At 34.7% G+C, this 20,129-nt stretch overlaps 3 protein-coding genes across 3 annotated transcripts; 1 reads left to right on the forward strand and 2 right to left on the reverse strand.

Moving 5' to 3' along the window:
* Nucleotides 1-3,895: 3,895 nt before the first annotated feature.
* On the forward strand, nt 3,896-6,717 carry SAM-2 (S-adenosylmethionine synthetase 2). Its single transcript, XM_007051188.3, has 2 exons — nt 3,896-4,021; nt 5,172-6,717. Exon 2 carries the CDS (start codon nt 5,181-5,183, stop codon nt 6,360-6,362), a length of 1,182 nt encoding a protein of 393 aa, XP_007051250.1. The 5' UTR covers nt 3,896-4,021; nt 5,172-5,180; the 3' UTR covers nt 6,363-6,717.
* A 302-nt stretch (nt 6,718-7,019) lies between these two features.
* LOC18613785 (major pollen allergen Ole e 10-like) lies at nt 7,020-8,087 on the reverse strand. The gene is made up of 4 exons (XM_088802850.1): nt 7,943-8,087; nt 7,682-7,722; nt 7,173-7,475; nt 7,020-7,106 (listed from the first exon to the last, which is right to left on the reverse strand). The coding sequence occupies exons 1-4, from the start codon at nt 8,022-8,024 to the stop codon at nt 7,020-7,022; spliced, it is 513 nt and encodes a 170-aa protein (XP_088658976.1). The 5' UTR covers nt 8,025-8,087.
* A 4,650-nt stretch (nt 8,088-12,737) lies between these two features.
* LOC148764794 (uncharacterized) lies at nt 12,738-14,129 on the reverse strand. The gene has a single exon (XM_088802852.1). The coding sequence runs from the start codon at nt 14,127-14,129 to the stop codon at nt 12,738-12,740; it is 1,392 nt and encodes a 463-aa protein (XP_088658978.1).
* Nucleotides 14,130-20,129: the final 6,000 nt, after the last annotated feature.

A 20,129-nucleotide genomic window follows, 5' to 3' on the forward strand; every position in this document is an offset into this window, starting at 1 on the left:
CGCATGAAAATGATGGGCGGTTTTCCTTTATGGGACTTCTCAGTCCTCACACGCCATGTCACCTCTGCTGCATGAGGTTCGGCCATTTCCCATTCCAGTACTGTCGAATTGTGATAGAGAGGAAACAATTTATCTTGATAATAATGGTGACAGACTGAGGTTTGGATACATAAACATTTATAGATTAGTGAGTGGGAGGGCTAATGATCTTGTTGGTTGGTGGGACTGGGAACGGGGTAGTTGGACCGAGTGGGGGCTCAACTGGGTTAGCTAGCCAGCCAGTTTGGCAAGAGCTTCTTTATATATATTGAGATGGAAAAGCTTTTTTACTTTTTAGCTTCATGACAAAACAATTCAATTTGTTTGTTCGTACACAATAACTAATGGATAAACAAAATTTGGACGTGTATATAGATACTTTCTCATAAGGTCTAATCTAATAATTTGGTTGAACTAATTTCTTAATTAGCCCAATAATATCAATACTCTCACCTACTAATTTCCAAGGAAAAAGGAAAGGCTGATTAATTAACGCTCATAAAACTATCTACATGACATATCGATGGGGCAAAAAATAGTGAAGATGAATTTCACTTAGTTTAAAAATTATAATAAGAAATTTTTTTAATTTGGAAGAAGAGAGATTTGAATTCATTTAGTTTAGAAACTATAATAGGAAATTCTTTTTAAACTTAGGAAAAGAGAATTCGAACTCTATTTTTTAAATAAAAAAACTATGTATCAATCAATAAATCAAATATTTAAATATTATAATTGAAAATTTTAATAACATAATAATAATAAAAATATATGAATTTTAACGTGATTTATAAATAAAAAAAGAATATAATATAATAATTAATTGAGCCATAAGCCGAAAAAGATGTGTTGCAGAAAACTAATGCCTTTGTAGAATTTAAAAAATTTCCTTTATAAATATAATATATATGTCGCGCATCTAAAATTTTAATGCACCGTCAGTGTCCAAAGAAAAAAAAAGGTACCACCCGTTTGGTCCGTGACCGCTGAATGGGGTGACTGCCGGTTAGCGAAGCGTTTCCCCTAAATTTTACATGGGAAAGTCAACAAAAAAGAACCGAGAATTGCAATGATACCAAACCGTCGGATTTCGGTATAAGGCTACTCGTAGGGCTGGGATCAAATAGCTCCGCTTTGCATATTTCGTCATTATTCTCACGTCATGCATTCTTTTTTTTTTGTTTTCCATTATAAATTTAAAATAATTGGATCCACTAAACCCAAACCTAGTTCTTAACAGTGTCATGAAGTAAATTTACGTTTCATTATTACGTCAAATACTAGAATATATATTAAACAGTTAGTATCTACTTTTTCTAAAATCCTCTCTACCCACCCCCACCCCCCCACAGTTATTATTTTCTTCAAGAAAAAGGAAAAGAACAGAAAAGAGGATTCGAAGGTCAATTTTACTGACAAGCCATCTCACCAAGCATCAATAACGTCACGTGGTAGTTATCTCCCCAAGCTTTTGTGAAAATCCCGTATTGTTCTTGTGGAACCCGTACGACCACCCATTGCCTTTGCCTTTCTTGGGAGGAAGCGCACCTAGCTTGGCCCCTAACCAGTCTCGACTGCCCCCACTAGTTTGCCCAGTTATTGCCACGTCATTTTGTGGGCTACAGGGCTCCATTCCCCTCGACCCTCATCGGCTCACACGGCTTCCTGGCTTCTCGCTCCGCTTTCTGAAGGCATTTCCAACATTGCCCCCCTTTTTACACCGTCCTACGCTCAGCAGGGTTGGTGAAAGTTGAACCAATTTCCCTAACCTCGTTGAAGAAGCTAATTAATATTTAAAAGTAAAAAAATCCGAGTTTTGACTTGAATTTACGATCTTGAGAGACTCAAGTTGGTGAAAACTGACCAACCCCACACCGGACACGAGTTTTCTTTGACATTAGACATGGAAAGAGATCATGTTTTGAATGTGATAATGTTGCCATAAAACAAACTATGTGTTACGAGTTTTAATTTACAATAATAACTTAATTTTGACTTTCATCTTTTAATCTTTTCTCATTTAACCACGAATTCATATTGCTATTTATATATATTTATTGAAAAACATGTTACTATCTATTCTGCTTGACAACATTCCTTAATTCATAAAAAACTTCATCTAAATCTTTATAAAAATTGAGAGATATTTTAATTTATTTTCTTACAAAATTGTAAAAGATTGAAGCCTTATTTATTTTTTTCTTTATTTGTTTATTTTGAAATGAATTGGATCAATGAAAGAAAGAATAAGGTAAGTTGGTTGGAAACCTTCGCTATCACCCAAATAAAAAAAAATTGAGCTTTAAGCTTATTGATCATTTGAGTGTTAGTTGAAACTTATTAAAAACAGTGAGTTCTACATTTGTTGAATAAGTACTAAGCAACCTGAATTTCTTAATATCTTGGATAGGAAATTGGCTTCAATTTGCTTTGATACAGAACTCAAAAACGTGAAAGTGGTCGAAGTGTGTACCTTAATTTTAGAATAACAAAAAACAATATTAATCTTAATGCTTTTTTGGCTTTTCCAAGCAAGACAACAAATTCGTATATTACAAAAGAAAAAAAAGGAGTGGCAATTTGGCATCTTGAGGAAGAGAGATAACAATTTGCCATGGCATTCATTATACAACCTTGTGAAAGAGGGATTTTTCTTTTTCGTTTACTAAAAGGATATCAAAGGGTGTAAAAACTTGTGTGGAAGCGGACAACTTGTTGAAAAAGACCATTCCCTTCATAATTTTGCTTCTAGGGATAATGATATGAGCATGAAGTTATTCTTCCAACACTTCTTCTTTAAGATGTGCCGCTTGATACGCTACTATAATGTCGGCGGCCTATGGCCTATTTTTTTGACCGAAACGCCCATGGAAACATTGCTTGATGGACTCATTCCACAAGGGTAGTTTGGTGCTTCTTCCTTCAATCATGTTATGCCGCTATATTCTTTTTGACTCATGATGAGTAAAAAGGCATGGGAAAAAGCTTAGGAAGAATAATACTTTAACTTGGAGGAGGCCTGATGGATTGTTTGATTCTTTAACATATATGCATACAATTTCATATTTAATGCATGCTCAAACAAGTATTTGACCTCATAAGGTATGATAAGTCCGATTCATAATCTTACAATCTGAGAAATAATCAAGCATGGTATTGAAAAAGGAAAACATCTCATTTAATACAAGAACAAAATATCATAAATAAAAATTGACTAACACGCTAACACACGTGACATACCAATGCCAAAACTACATCTATTTCTCCATGCCAAATTGTTTGTCTGTTGCTTTAATATATCTAGGGTTTAACCAATTTAATATTAGAAAAGTAAAGACTTTTTTTCTTAAACAAAAGTAACAATCAAAGATGGATTAATAAATGTAAAATTAAAATAAGAACAATGTGGAGAGAGTAATTATAATTAAAACTACCTCAAGGCAGCCTGCCCCTGTGGCCTACTGGAATGGGGATACTCCGCCAAGCCAATGAGGCAAACGGCTCGAGCAAAGCCATCAAGCCAAATAACCGGCGAGGTTGGTGAGTGACCGAAGTTTCCCGGTAGAATCCAATAATAGCATCAAAAAAGGAATAATAATAATAAACCCTAATAACTATTTTTCTTTATATCCAAGAAACAAGCAAATGTCGTTCTCCCCGACCAACTCCAACCAATAACTCACAATCCGACAACCTCCTGACATCCAACGGCTACATTTTTTGTCTTCCGAAACTTGTATATCAGCCGTCAGATGCTGATTTTACCAGATTCCCACTAAACTGAAGAAAAATAGAAGAATCCAGACCGACTAAACCAGTAACCGGTAACACATCCATTTTCCCTATAAATAGCCACGTTTGGGACTGGATTCATCATGCCGTTGAGTTACACTTCTTTTGAGGTCTGGTCTGCTCAACACTCTTCTCCCTCTCCCTCTCTCAAAACCAAAGACTAAGGTCTGCACGTTAACCTTTGTCCCAGGTTGCCTTTTCTTTCTCTATATATTTTTTTGGTTATGTTTATTGCTTTGCTCTGTCGTTTCTATTCGGAGATTTGCTTTGTTTTTTGTAGCAGCAGCGGAAAATGAGTGTTCTGTCTTTGTGTTATCTGCTTGTCTCTCGTTTTTGAATGAAGTTTGACTGAAATGCTTGCAGATCTGTGCGTTTTTGGTTTGTTTTGGACCTTTTAGTATAGTGGTTTGGAAAATATTTAAAGATCTGAGATTCTGAGGTTTGAATGTGAATTGTTTATGCAAGTTTTACTGCAAAAAAGGTTCATTTTGTTTGGAGTTGACATGAAATAAATATTGTCGGTTGGCGGTAATTGATGGTGTCTTACACTTTGATTTAATTTTTATTTAACTCGAAAAGTAGTTCAGTTTTGAGTAGGATCTACGGGATCTGTAATGGTTCTTATTGATCTATCAATCGAGTATAAAACTTACCAATTTTGATGTGATTTTCGGCCACTTTGATGTGTATGTGTGTGTCAGTCATTTTTGTGAAGGGTTAAACTCCTGCAACTTTGTTTCTGCTCATGGTATTTTAATGTAGGTGTCTTTTTCTTTTGTCAAATCTGATAACTGGTCCAACAATCCCACAAAAACACCCTTTTGCTAGAGAATAATTGCGAAGGTTGAGTCTATAAGGTTCCCTTTTGGATCTTGAGAAAATAAGGGAGAAAAAAAAGGAAAACCTGTTGGCTTGTTTCAGAGAAATAGAAATTAGCTTAACAGTTGAGCTTTCAAATAATGAGAAACTACTGTGATAAACATAAATGTAGAATTGCAACAGGTTCCATGATTTGGATAAGTGTTCGATTTTTAAAATTTAGATTCTGATCTTATGTTGTTGTGATGCTAAAGGAATCTGTTTCTTTCTTTACTTATTGTTCTCACTCTCCTTAGAATATTATCTTCTGAGAAAGCATGAAACTATTATGGTTTATGCTGATTCTCCAAGCATGAAAGTTTTCAATCGTTTTTTAAGTTCTTTTTGATTTTGTTCTTTTATTCTGTAGTCTTTTCTCAACAGCATATTCTATTGGCATACCTTTCTAATTAAGATTTGTTTTATGAAGTCGCTGTTCAGTAATTGTACTAAGATTGCTTTGGTGTTCTTGCAATGTGCAGCTTGTTAGAATGGAGACCTTTCTATTCACATCTGAATCCGTAAACGAGGGACACCCCGACAAGCTCTGTGACCAGATCTCTGATGCCGTGCTCGACGCCTGCCTTGCCGAGGACCCTGACAGCAAGGTTGCCTGTGAAACATGCACCAAGACTAACATGGTCATGGTCTTTGGAGAGATTACCACCAAAGCCAATATAGACTATGAGAAGATTGTCCGTGACACTTGCCGCACCATTGGATTTGTTTCTGATGATGTGGGTCTTGATGCTGACAAGTGCAAGGTCCTGGTCAATATTGAGCAGCAGAGCCCTGATATTGCCCAGGGTGTCCATGGTCACTTTACCAAGCGCCCAGAAGAGATTGGAGCTGGTGACCAAGGCCATATGTTTGGTTATGCCACTGACGAAACCCCTGAATTGATGCCTCTTAGCCATGTCCTTGCAACTAAGCTTGGGGCACGTCTTACCGAGGTTAGGAAGAATGGCTCCTGCCCCTGGCTAAGGCCTGATGGTAAAACCCAGGTTACTGTTGAGTACTACAACGATAATGGTGCCATGGTTCCAGTTCGTGTTCACACTGTCCTCATCTCCACCCAGCATGACGAGACTGTTACAAATGATGAAATTGCCGCTGACCTCAAAGAGCTTGTTATCAAGCCTGTCGTCCCTGAGAAGTACCTTGATGAGAAGACCATCTTCCACCTTAACCCATCTGGCCGCTTTGTCATTGGTGGTCCTCACGGTGATGCAGGTCTCACTGGACGTAAGATCATTATTGACACTTATGGTGGCTGGGGAGCCCACGGTGGTGGTGCTTTCTCTGGAAAGGACCCAACCAAGGTGGACAGGAGTGGTGCTTACATTGTTAGGCAGGCTGCCAAGAGCATTGTAGCAAGTGGGCTTGCCCGTAGGTGCCTCGTGCAGGTCTCCTACGCCATTGGTGTGCCTGAGCCCTTGTCTGTCTTTGTGGATAGCTATGGAACTGGAAAGATTCCCGACAAGGAAATCCTCCAAATTGTGAAGCAGAACTTCGACTTTAGGCCTGGTATGATCACCATCAAGCTGGACCTCAAGAGGGGTGGCAATGGCCGGTTCTTGAAGACAGCTGCCTATGGACACTTTGGAAGGGACGACCCAGACTTCACCTGGGAAGTTGTAAAGCCCCTCAAGTGGGAGAAGCCTCAATCTTAAAATGGAGCTTTGCCTGTCCCTGCTGCTCGGTGCTTGCTTATTCACAGTGCTGAATAATCAGGATATTTCCTTGCTGCCGTCCTATAACTCTGCGCAATCCCCCTAATGTTCTAATCTCATACACATGATGCCCTATTCATTTTCTTTTTCTTTTCCTTTTCCTTTTTTATTTGCTCTTTTATCTGGGTTGTTTTGATTTTGTGCCCTTTATCGGTGTTGGTGTCGCAAAAACGTATGTGAATTTTTTTGCTTATGTTGATGGCGCTGGAAGTCACAAGCTGCCCCTCTTATGATTGCTTGTGGGATAATGAAATATAGTAATGTGGCACTTCGGGATAATCAAGTTATTGCTCTATTTCTCTCGTCCTCCCTCCTTTTTGAGTTTCACATTGTCTGGCTGGAGGTCCCGTTCTTTTCACATTGTTGTCATACTCCAGGCTCCATTTAGGTCAGGTGATCACATCTGTTTCAGGCAGCACCTGGCCCACTTTGCATTTTCACCTTATTCTAATTACTTAAGTATTATTTGTAGAAACCAGTTCTCTTAGGAGTATGCATCTTATATCGAAATGAAAACCAACAATTTGAAGCTGACTTTTCTCCCAAATCAATTAAAACAGACAACACAATGAACAGCAGCTCTACACATTTCGAATCTCACAACAAAACGAACTTTTTGAGCATGTCCTTCTCGGTAGCCCCGGGCTTCTTTTTATCAGAGCGGATAGTTACAGCTACCAATGGCTGCCAACGACACAACAAAGAACAGCGTCAATATCTCTCAAACATCAACGACTTCTAGCAAAATACAAGTCCAAGTAGAACTGAAACATAGAGGATCTGGAAAAAGAACTTACATGGGTTTTCTGCAACGATGATGCCAGTGCCATTGAAATGACAGTTCCAAGTATTCTTCCCTGCAGCCCTGTAGAAGAGATTCATGGCGTAAGAAGCATGCGAGATGATAGTATCTGGGCGGAAGCAGGTACCACCAGGTTGGATTGGCTTGCAATTCACTCCATTTTGTGTGCAGCTGTAATCAATATTGCTGCTCAGCCTAAAATTTTCTGTGGATGGCTTGGCAATGCACCATGTATTTCCGCCATCAATTGCCTGAACACTTGACCCTTGTTACTTTCAGTATGTTAACAAAGAAATTAGGGTGGCATAAATAAGAGCAATTGTAATACTGTTAAATTTCGGTTTTAATTCTTAGAAATCCGTATCACTTGCTAACACCCACTTGGTTCCCAACCCATTAAAAATCTACTACCAGTAAAGCTTTATCAGAACTGCTTTGTTTACTCCTTGGGACATACCTTCTCGTCCCGGTTTCTCCCATTACCATGTTTTCTTGAAGCTGCATGCGGGGCACAACCCAACTTAGGGGGTACAAAATACTTGAAAATCAAACTAAACAAAGCAAAAAGAAATTAATGGAGAAGAAACTACTAAAATGAAGCTAGAATACCGGCAGATTTAGACTCCAAGTGATACAATCTTTATCATACATCAAAACATGAAGGACGAATAAAATGCTCAACAATCAGTGATACAAGTGATAATGGAAACAAACGCACCTACACAAACAGCAAAACAAAGAAGCAAAGCGAAGACTAGAGGAAGAAATGCCAATGGCAAAGGGTCTTTTGCACTCTTCATTTTTTGTTTTTGGTCAGTGAAAGTGTAAAACCTTGACTGGTGTGTTATTGAAAGAGCTTCGACTTGGACAGTTAATGAATGAAGATTTTCTATATATAGAGTGAAATGAGAATGGATTACAGATAGGTAAAATGTGTAAATTGTCATAATGCTCCCTAACATAGGGCGGTGTTTACATTAATCTGTTAGGATTTCTGGAGAATCAAAGGCAGAGTTGTAACAGTAACATGCACTGTTTGTCTGTTGATGATTTTGCTACCACTTACTAGCTCATTGGTAAATGAAAAATGCAGAATCGAACATGGAATTTGTCTGTTGATGATTCGCATGCAGAACCAACGGCTTAAAATTAATGGGTTGTTTGGAAAGTTAAGACAGGGACAGGCCTGCTTTTGCTACAATTGTCATTCATGCAGATCATGAGTTCTGTATCTCAGGTTTCCCATGTAATTTTCCCTTTTTAAAGTTAAAATGAAGAAGAAAACACCGCAAAGTAAGTTGTATCATGAGATGATCCAAATTTTAGTTCAAAATTTACATTAGCATTCTAACCGGAATTTATATGTAACTTCTCCTATGGTTTGGCCACTAATTTGTGTTTTTCTTTTTTGTAAATGAATTAACTGATCTCTTATTCCTAGTCTCAGACTAACCTAAGCCTGCTTTGAAACTGTTTTTTTTTTTTTGAGCTATGGGCTATGGCATCATCTTCTACATGTCATAACTGTACTCTAACAAACAGATTATTCATGTGAATTTTGTTGGGTTCATCCTTTTTTCCTACTCATTCTTTGCTAAACTGGCATGAAAATCCGGTCACACCTCTAATGTGAGAAATAAAAATGCAATGCAGGCTTGGTTACAATGTGGTAGAAAATCATAGCACAGTAGCTGGCATTTTGAATAGTTTTAAGTGCTAATCACCATGTGATTAAAAAAAATGCTAATCATCAACTAGTGTGATGAAAAAAACAAGAAGATTTTTAGTCAACATTGATGGGATAGACTATGTTCTTTACTAGATTGTAAGTCGATTGTTGGATGAAATAATCATATCGTATTCCAGTTCTTTCATTCATAGCAAAGGTGTTGCTAACAACATAGATGATTGGATTTTAGTAAGGGAAAAAGACATATTTTCTTTTTGATGAAAGAAAAAGACAGTTAATAATTATTAGACCATGGGCTTTTGACCCAAGCCTAAGACCAGGTTCGCCTTCATGTTAGACCGCAGTCTGCAGCGACTGAAAAGCACCTGTCAGGCCCGCGAGTGTGGACTAGCGACCAACCCTGTTAAGAAGCTGACTCCAATTATTTGATGAGGACTTGAACTCTTGCTACTTATTCAGAGGTCTACAAAACCACCGAGACAAGAAGTCGAAGTTAATTACTTAATCAAGAAGAGTTTGGCATTTCAGCATTAAAACTAAAGAAGCCAGACCAATGCTCTTCGCTGGACCATCAACTTCTGGGCCAGATTAGTAACCATTTCCTTGTTGGGAACTTTCAAAAGAGAAAAGAAAAGTTAATAATCAGAATCTCAATACAAATAGTTAGAAACCTTTATTTGATATCAGGAAAATTCCCAGTGAATTTATAAATTAATTTGTTGTGCAAAAAGTTTTGCTGTTCATGTCTGACAGGTGAAATGGTAATTGGTCCAGTAAAAGCTCTCTTTATTGATGGAAATATCAACAGGCTTTGACAGCTCCAATACCTGTCAAATTGCCACCTGTCTTCAGCAGTTCACACACATAGTAGGAGCCACGATTTTAGTATCGATTCGAATTTGATGAAATTGTTTCAATGGCTGAAGGAAAGATTGTGTTTTTAAGTGTCCACCTCGTAATGCGGCAGCAGAACATTTCTCCTACATTAGATTTTCGCTCTCTCTCTTTTTTTTTTTTTTTTTCATTCTTGGAGCAAAGTCTCAATTCAGCAGACTCAAATTTGCTACCTTTTAATTTTGCAGCAATTACCTAAATGGTGGGTTTGCTTCTATTGGATTACCCCAACTTCGTGGACATTGAAAGCTCTCCTGGCTTCACAATATGGAGATATAAAGCAGCAAACCTAGAATTTGGAGAGCTCAAAATGGTCCATTTTGGGTTGAAACAGGACAATTTACCCAATACAGCAATTGTGCAGCTTCCTTAATTACCCACTTTTCTTTGCCATTGTTTTAGCTAAGCTTAACTTTCTAAAAGAGGTAAAGACATGCTAGCTGATTCTGTTTTATGCCTTCTGTAAATTCATTTTTTTCCTCAACCAATAATTTAGATTTCATTAATAATCTGCATAAGCAGTGAGGAATCAACCAATTACTGTTCCAATAGTTACAATCAGATGTGAAGCACGGTTTAACATATAAACAGAACAACTAGGTGGTGCAAAACAAATCCACAATTACAGGCTAAGCCTTACAATATCTGATAAAATAATAAACGATGAACCAATGGTAACCCAAAAGGCTGTTCGTCAAGGCCGATTCAATAATTGACTTAAAGTTAAATATTCAAATGATGTCTTTTTTATTGAAATTAAAAAAATATATTTTTTTATTAAAGTTAAAGAAGAAAGAGTAAATAAAAAAAAAGAATTTAAAAATATATATTATAAATTGAAAAAAAAGATAATTAGTTTTATATACAGAAAAAAATAGTTATTGGAGATTATTAAATACATATTATATTAGTTGATTGGAATAAAAAAATAGTTGAGAATTAATAGTATTGTGAGAAATGAGAAGCGATAAAAAATTAAAATTTATTAGGTATATAATTAGAAAAGTGAGAGAATATGTCATTTTATTAATTACCTTAATTTTTATATATTTTTAATGAAAAATGAGAAAAATAATTGAAAATTAATAAGTATATAGGAAGTGGGAGAAAATGATATCTGTTAGGTACTTAATTTAGGTAGTGAGAGAATATATAGATATTTTATAAATTATCATATTTTTATATATTTTTAATTAATTAATTATATTATTATAAAATTATAAGATTTATGAAAAATTGAGACCTAAAGTAAAGCAAAGACTTTGGTTGCTTTATGGTATAGCTGACCCCGTGTTGAGTCATTGCCAACTCCAAAATTTGGCGAGCATATCTGCAAAGGTATGTCCTTCTCGTAGAATATGCTAAATAACTACATCTCCAAGGTCAATCATAATGGAATCAATCTTGTTAAAAATATGCCACATGTGCAGTTCAATAAAATATGGTGACACGTCTCAGTCTCATTGTTGCACCACCCATATAGCAGCTGCTCATCATTAAATGGGACCCCTCGTAGTTGTAGAAAAGCTTGTATTGGTATAGAGTCAAGAATGGCCAGTCAAATGAAACATTAAACTCTCGGGGATTTTCAGACACTGTTGTTGAATATCTCAAAATAAAAAAAGCCACTCCAATGATACAAGGAAACGATCAATGTGGCTCCGCTTTGTGCTTGGACCAAACCAAGTAAACTTCTTGCCCTCTAGTAACAAGTTAGTTAATTTACTAGAATTAATGAAATCATGGAGATTCTCAATACCATTGACTGAAGTTAGACAAGCAATTCTTAGACCATTAAAAAAACAGGGCTCTACTCAGTTTATCTTGTTACCATCCCGCCCCTTAAACCAGGCACAATCAATTGACAGTAGTGAAGAAAAACTCAACAAAGAAAAAGAAAGATAATAAGCAGGGACAGAGCTAGTCAATTTTTGTTGGGAGGGTCAAAGACGAAAAAAAATAAAAGTTAAAAAATTTTAAAACTAATATGTTGAATTTAACAAATGATCAAAAGATTTATAATAAACAATAATTTTATATAACATGTAAATAAAAAAAAAACTTATAATAGTTATCTAAGAAAGTTGTGCTCGACGATATTTCATAAATTCAAATTCATCAATTATTGACTCTGTACTGAAAAGACTAACAATATCTTTCTCAATATAAACAACTAAATTATCTACAAGAAACTCATCATTTATTTTATTTCAGAGTCTTGTTTTCACAATTTTCCTTGTTGAAAAGGCTCTCTCTATAGTTGCTGTAGAAACCGGAAGAGTCAAAATAGGGCGAATTAATCTATCAATCAAGTGGTAATTCTTTGACTTTTTTATTTCTGCTAATCTCTGGCATAATTCAGAAAGTGTCTTAATATCTTCAAAACTTTGATGATGAGGTATATCGAGCTCGTAACGCCTCAATTGTAACTTCAAAATAAACCTTTCTTGTTTTGTGAAATCCTGAGAATAAAAACTCTCTGCTAACTTGTAAATATTATCAATATTGAATGGTTTGTAATTGTTACTATGATCCAAAGCAGTGCTTAAAGTTAAAAGTTCCATAGCTTGCTCATTGAATTTCGAATTCAATTCTTGTAACGGAGTATCTATCGTCACTAAAAATATATCAATTCGATAATGATGCTCCATAGTTACATCTGGTTGACGAGATCGACCTTTGCCCAAGATATATCGTGCACCCATGTCAGGAATTTCTATCTCATGTTTTTGATAAAATTTTTTCACATTCTCAAGTAAATTAGACCACCAATCATCTCTCAACTTCTGAAGGAGTGATTTTGTAGTAAAAACAAGATGAATTGCATTTAAAATATCTTGAGAGCGTAATTGTAATGCTTGGCAAAGAACATTAATGATTCCCATGATCTCATTCATCAAGTGCAATATGAAAAGAAATTCAAATGATGCTAATATTTTACTAGCAGCAAAAGCATCACCTCTTTGTGAATAATTGGCCCTTCGTCAATAATACTTTTCACAACAGTGCAGGTTGCATCAAACAATCTCATCAAGCTACAAATAGAATGAAAGTGTGAGCTCCATCGAGTATCTCCAGCTCTTTGTAGAGTTCCCACTTGATTTGCTCCTCTACCTGTTTCAAGTTCATCACTAGCAATCATGTTTGCAATGTCAATTGCTTGAGCAGCTTGTAATTGGTCATGTCTTTTGGAAGAAGCACTAGCAATATTTACAATAAAAGTCAATTGTGTAAAAAATTCATGAATATGAACTACTTCTCTAGATGCTGCAACCAATGCTAATTGTAATCTATGAGCATAACAATGCACATAATATGCATATGGACAATCGTTAAGTACTAAAGCTTGTAAACCATTCCATTCACCACGCATGTTACTAACACCATCATATCCTTGACCTCGAATACTTTCAACTTGAAGGTTATAACGAGAAAGAACAGACACTAACTCTTTCTTCAAAGTCATTGCACTGGTTTCATTAACATGTACAAGATCAAAGAAACGTTCTTGAACAAAACCATCACCATCAACAAATCTCAAAATAATAGCCATTTGCTCTTTTTTAGACTCATCTTGAGCTTCATCAACAATAATACAAAACTTAGCATTTCCCACTTCCTCTCTAATTGAATTTCTCACCATATTAGCCAAAATATGCAAAATCTCCTTTTGAACATCATTGGATGTGTACTTAGCAACACGTGGAGCATTTTCCAAGACAAGCTTCTGAACTTTGTCATTGTAAGATCCTAAGAATTTCAGCATTTCAATGAAAGTCCATCCTCTATTTTTTGAGGATGGACTTTCATCATGACCTCTAAATGCACAAGCTTGAAAAGTTAACCATCTAACACAATCTATAGAAGCTTTGAGCCTAAGCCGATTATTCAAGATCTCTTTTGATGCTTGTCTTTTGATAAGCCTATCTATATGTTGGGATTTTTTCAATAAATCCTCACAAGATTTTATAGCAACATTATGTGGGGAATTTGGATTTTTCCCAACATGATTCAAAAGTGGACAATTTTCTTCACTATTTACTTTCTTCCAACTTCTGAAACCCTTTTCAATAAATGCATTTGAACTTAGACGATTCGAGGTGTTCTTACTAAAAAGGTAGCATGGCAAACAAAATATAGAATTTTTGTCACAAGAATACTCTAACCAAGAAGGATATAATTCCAACCAAGAAGCTTGAAAATGACGAGGATGATCATCATCTGATAGAGGATACGTCTTAAGAATGGGTTGACATGGCCCACGTTCGAGATAAGCACGACGAATTTCATCCTTTTGATTGATAGGAAATTCCCATATCATTGGTCGTAATCCAGAATCAGGTTCTATATGAAAAACATCAATTTTTTCATGATTGAGCCTTGGACGTTTTGATTCGCACTACTCTTGTTCATGAGTTGAAGTATTAAGGTTTGGTGGCTCAAGTGTAGGAGAATCATTCGAGCGATCTACCTCTTTTCTTTTAAAAAATTTGTCAATTGTTTTCAACTTACTCATATTTTAATCAAACCTAAAAAAAAAGAATAATATAGTCAACATTCAATAGTCTTATTTATTTATATTTAAACTTAAAAAATAAAACATAAAACTATAATGAATAAAATATAAATAATTAAATACGAAATACAGGATTTCATATAATAGTTAAATAATATAAATAGAAAGAAAAAGGTAAAAAAAACTTTACCCCCTTTTACTTTTACATAATGGTGGTGGGTGATCTCTATCTTTCCTTGTCCAAACTCACAAACTCATAAATTTCTTTTGAAGAATAAGGTGTGTTTTAATAGTGAGTTACAAGAAAAGAAAAATAAAAATAAAAATAAAAAGACACAAAAGAGAAGAGAAAAAGAAAAAGAGAAAGAGACGTAGAAAAACTTAAATTAGGGTAAAGTTAAGTAGGTTTGTGAAGTTGTTTGATTTTTTTATTTATATTAATGATTAAATAAAAAATTTATTTTGAGTGGGCCATTAATAATATATAATAAATAAATATTTTCAAAAAATTTGGAAGAGCCATTGATAAAATATATATAAAAAATAAATATTTTTAAAATTTTTGGGGCCATTGTTGGCTTACCCTCCGCCCCTGATAATAAGTACAAATGAAAGATTTGTTATTTTCTTTTTTATCTTTTGATGTAGACAAACTCTCTACTTGTATAAAATACATGATTTGTTTATATGAAAAGTTTTTCAATGGTATAGAGGTAATTTGTGCTAATTGTGAGCTATGATTTTGGGTTGCTATTTATACATTTGTAGAGGAGATTTTGTGTTGATTTTCAACACATGTGAACTGTAATTGTAGTGTTGCTACTCTTTACTTCAAATAAGTGATCTGCTTTTACACTCATTCTCAAATTGGTCATGGGAAGATCCTATAGACCAAGTTTGATATGAAAACCTTCAAAGATATTACGAGGCAAAGCTTTTGTCAAGTTGTTAGCTATCTACTAAGTGGAGGGAACAAATTGAGTGACAAAGGAACCTAAAGCCCCTTTTTCGCGAACAAAGTGATAGTCAATTTTAATGTGTTTTATTCGAGCATGAAAGGTAAGATTGATGGTTAGATGAAAGATTGATAGATTATCATGGAGAAAATGTAATGGTTTGTCCATGCAAAGGCCAAGGTCACGAAGAACTTAAGATATCCATGTAAATTAAGCTACAATGGAGGCTAATGCACGGTACTCTACTTCTACATTGGATTTTGCAATAGTGGACTACTTCTTTGAGCTCCAAGAAATATAGTTGCCACCAAGAAAAGTTCAATAGCCAGTGGTAGACCGTCGAGTAATTGAACATCCCACCCAATCTGCATCGAGAAAGCATAAAGTACTAAAGGAATGTTTGATAAAAGTTTAATGCCAAATGGGATGGTTCCTTTAACGTAATGCAAGATTTTTTTCACAAGTTGGAAATGATATTTTGTACGAGAATGCATAAATTGAGATACACAGTTAACACTAAAAGTAATATCAAGTCGAGTGAAAGTTAAATATTGTAAGCCACCAACAATGCTTCGATAAAAATGTAAATCTTCAAAAGGATCAATAGAGCAAAGATAAAGTTTACTAGGCATGGGAATGGATATAGGTTTACAATTTGACATTTAAGCTTTTTCAAGAAGATCATATGCATATTTAGTTTGATTAAGAAGGAGGCCTTGAGAAAAATGATGAACTTCAATGCCTTAAAAATAATGAATGTGGCTAACGTCTTTCATAGAAAATTCATTGTGCAAATCTTGAATAAGAGTGTCTAAAGAATGATTATCATTGCTAGTTAATAAGATGTCATCAACATATACCAATAAATAAATGGTGTTATTAGAATAATGCCTAATAAAAAGTGAAGAATCAGCTGTACTACAAGAAAAACTAATGGAAAGAAGAAAGAGACTAAAACGATCAAATCGGGAACGTGGAGCTTGATGAAGACCATACAAAGCTTTCTTTAATTTGCAGACATGATGAATCTTATTGTGATCTTGGAAACTAGGTGGTTGCTCGATGTAGACAGGTTTAGTCAGTTTGCCATGAAAAGCATTTTTGACATCCAGTTGTTTAATTTTCCAACTATTGGCTAATGCAAGGGTAAGAACAATTCTCATAGTGACAAGTTTGATGACAAGAGAGTAGGTTTTGAAGAAATCTAATCCTTGTACTTGTGAATATCCATTTGCAACTAATTGAGCTTTTAGTCTTTCAAATGAGCCATCTGATTTTAATTTGGTTTTGTAAACCCATTTGTTGGCAATGACATGCATATTAAAAGTTCTTGGAACCAATTCCTAAGTAACATTTTCTTCTAATGTAGTGATTTCTTTATTCATGGCATGAAGGCACCCAAAATGTTGAAGTGTAGACTTGATGGTTTCTAGTTTAGAAGGAATATGAGCTAGAAAGCTAGATGCATATTTAGGATTTGGTTTGACAATTCCATTCTTTGATTTAGTTGTCATGGTATGGAGGTTTGGTTAAGTAGAGGATGTAGAATGAGGATAAGGTAAAGAATTTTGTTCAATTGAGGGAGACGGACAAGTTGTAGGAAGACTTTCACTATCTGAAAAAAGTGATTTAGGTGGAGAGTTTATGAGTTGAAGAGATTGAGGTAAAGGTATTTTAAAAAGAGACGGACAAGTTATTAGAAGACTTTCACTATTTGGAAAAGGTGATTCAGGTAAAGAGTTTATGAGTTGAATAGATTAAGGTAGAGGAGTTTTAAATTGAGAGTCGGAGAGTTGAGTTGTAAGGAATGGTGTGATGGAAGAAGGTGTAATGGTGTTTACTTTTCTTGCAACACTTGAACAGCCGGTTGCAAGTGTTGGAGTAGATGGAGAAAGACCATTATCTTGTTCTGGATCACTTATAATTAATAGTATCCTTAAAATTGGTTGATTGGATGTCTCAATCACCGAATTCTGAAGTCCTAGCATACCATTCAGTAAAAGAAGTAATTTCATAGTTAGAACAATGTGTAGAAGTTGAAATATTTTGTTGTTGAAAAGGAAATATTTCTTCATCAAACATTACATGTAGAAAGATGTATATGTGTTTTATAGATGGATAATAGCATCTATAACCTTTGTATATCTCACTATATCCTAGAAAAACACAAGGCAAGGATCTAAGATCGAATTTTGTCTTACTGTAGGCCTTTAAGTAAAGAAAGCAACGACAACCAAATGTTCTTAAAGATGAGTAGTTAAGTTGTCCATTATGGAGTTCATAAGGGCTTTTCTAATGCAATATCTTGGAAGGTTGTTGATTGATCAACCATACAGTAGTGTTAAATGCTTCGTTCCATGGATATTTGGGAATTCAACTATGAAACATTATCGTTAGCCCTAATTTAGTGATATTCCTATGCTTCTTTTCTGTAATGCCATTCTATTCAGAAATAGTAAAACAAAACATTTGATATTTAATGCCATATTTAGATAAGCAAGCATGAAACCTGTTATCACTAAACTCACCTCCACCATCGAATTGAAAAACTTTAAGTTTTCTGTTAAATTGATTTTCAATGTATTTATGGAAATAAATAAAACATTGTAAGAAATCATATTTATATTTTAAAGGAAAATACCAAGTGACCCTTGTATGTTCATAAATGAAAATAACATAGTAACTAAATCTTTAATGTGATAAAATTAGTGCCTTTCCTTATAAATCATAATCAATAACAGAGAAAAGTTCCTTACAGACTTTAGTTCTTGTTAGAAATGATAACCTACATGCCTTGGCCATGTGATAGTTAGTGCAGTTGTGCTCTATATAAATGCATTTATCCATACTAGAACTTAAATTTTGTTTTCTCAAAGCGTCAATTACACACATGTGAGGGTATCCTAGCCTTGCATGCCAAACTTTAGCTATTGTATATTGAAATATATTGGAAAACAGTACTTCTTGCGTTGAGCTCTAACTTGGGTGCAAGGCATAAAATCCTCACTTCCTATTTCCTGTTGCTATAACTTGTTTTGTCTCCTTGTCCTCAATCACAAATCCATTAGATAGGAATTTACAAGTATAAGGATAATCAATAGTTAATTGGCTAACAGAAAGTAAATTTTCTTAATGTCAGGCACAACAAGAATGTTATCAATGTCTAATATACTATTTCCAGTTTTGATTGATGCAAAACCAATATATGTGATATCCAAAACATGTCCTTTTCCTACCATAATTTTATCAGGTCCTTTATGTGCAACAATATGATCTAGCTTACCAACATCAGTTGTCATATGTCAAGAAGCACCAATGTTTAGATGCCAAGCTTTATCTTGAATATCTATAATGGTTAAGTTTGCTAGAGCTTGTGATGGAATATCAGCTTGAATATCTACATTCTACACTTGATTGAAGCACTGCCAACAATCAAGTGTAGAATGTCTTGACTTGCCACAAATCTAACAGATGACCTAAGTTTCTTGTCCTTGCTTGATAGGAGAATTGGCTGTAGAGGTTGTAATTGGTTTAGCACCTAGAATACCATCCTTGGCTATAGTGTGATTAGCTTAAGGAAATCCATGTCTTTAAGACAAAAAACCAAGTTGAGATTGCCTAAACTTGGGATTAAAATTCGTCTCACTTGATCATTGTTGGAATCGTTGGCCAACAAAAGCCATGTTTTGATTGAGAAATCCAAAACAATAAGAGAAATTCACCATCTTCATTATTTCATGTCCTTGAAGTAAAGGAACAATTTCTTAAAATCATGGAATTGGAGATTTCATCATGGCTATAACAAAAGGCTCATAACTAGGGATAAGACCTTTAAGTTGTTGAAATACCTTGGTTCAATCATTAACGGGTTTCCCCATGGTAGCTAGATAATCACATATCCCCTTGAATTTTTTGATATAATTAGATATTTAGAGATTTTCTTTCTTTTTAGTTTACAATTTTTGCGATAAATAAAATTCTCTTTCTTGTGATTCTTATGCAAAGGCTTCTACTAAAGCATTCCAGACATCAAAGGAGGTTTCAAGTCCAATAACTAGACCGAGGACTTCTTCAGATAATGTCCCAATAATCCATCCTCGGATAAGAGCTTTAGACTTCTTCCAATGTGAATATTCAGGATTTTTCATTGGAGCATGATTTTTGCCATAAATAAACTCCAACATATCTTGACTTTCAATTAATCCCATGATTTGGGTTTTTCAAAGGAGAAAATTAGTCTAATTGAAACGTATAGAGACAAAATTGCCTACATTTAGAGTTAGAAAATATGGGTATTTTGATAATGCTATAAATAAGAGATAGATGAAAAAAAAATAGATTTGTTTTTTTGAAAGGTAAAATACACTCACCTCTTTAAGTTTTAATCGAAATTACATAGAGATCCATTAGTTTTCAAAATTGACATTCTACCCCAAATGTCTAAATTGCGTTAATATTAAATATGAAATATCTAAAATGCCTTTATTCTTTTTTCTAGTATTTTCTTTTTCTTAGGTTGGCCGGCGATGTCCTTGCACTAGCTGACCACCCATGGAGAGCACTAGATCGATGCTCCCTTGAGGGGAGCTCGATCGGGGCTATCTTTTTTTTATATTAATAAAAAACTTAATAAAATTATATTATAGTAATTTTTAAAATTAATAAAGGGTAAACATTATCATTTTAATATTACCACGTTATCAAACTAATGAAAACACTAATGGTTGATTAATGGCTAGATTTATGTGTTCAGCAGAAGATATTTTTTTGAGACGGAGTGTCCATTTTGAAAACTAATAAACCTTTGTGTAATTTTCATCAAAACTTTGGCGGGCGAAGGTATTTTACC

Source organism: Theobroma cacao, chromosome 1, assembly GCF_053813885.1.
Source record: "Theobroma cacao isolate CCN51 chromosome 1, ASM5381388v1, whole genome shotgun sequence".
In the NCBI taxonomy this organism is placed as follows: domain Eukaryota; kingdom Viridiplantae; phylum Streptophyta; class Magnoliopsida; order Malvales; family Malvaceae; genus Theobroma; species Theobroma cacao.

Excerpts from the sequence above, each read along its gene's own strand:
- SAM-2 (XM_007051188.3), top strand. The coding sequence starts at position 5,181 with ATGGAGACCTTTCTATTCACATCTGAATCCGTAAACGAGGGACACCCC.
- LOC18613785 (XM_088802850.1), bottom strand. The coding sequence starts at position 8,024 with ATGAAGAGTGCAAAAGACCCTTTGCCATTGGCATTTCTTCCTCTAGTC. Across the intron at positions 7,723-7,942 it reads TTGTTTTGCTGTTTGTGTAG|CTTCAAGAAAACATGGTAAT; the intron begins GTGCGTTTGTTT and ends CCCCGCATGCAG. Across the intron at positions 7,476-7,681 it reads GGAGAAACCGGGACGAGAAG|GCAATTGATGGCGGAAATAC; the intron begins GTATGTCCCAAG and ends TCAAGTGTTCAG.
- LOC148764794 (XM_088802852.1), bottom strand. The coding sequence starts at position 14,129 with ATGATATGGGAATTTCCTATCAATCAAAAGGATGAAATTCGTCGTGCT.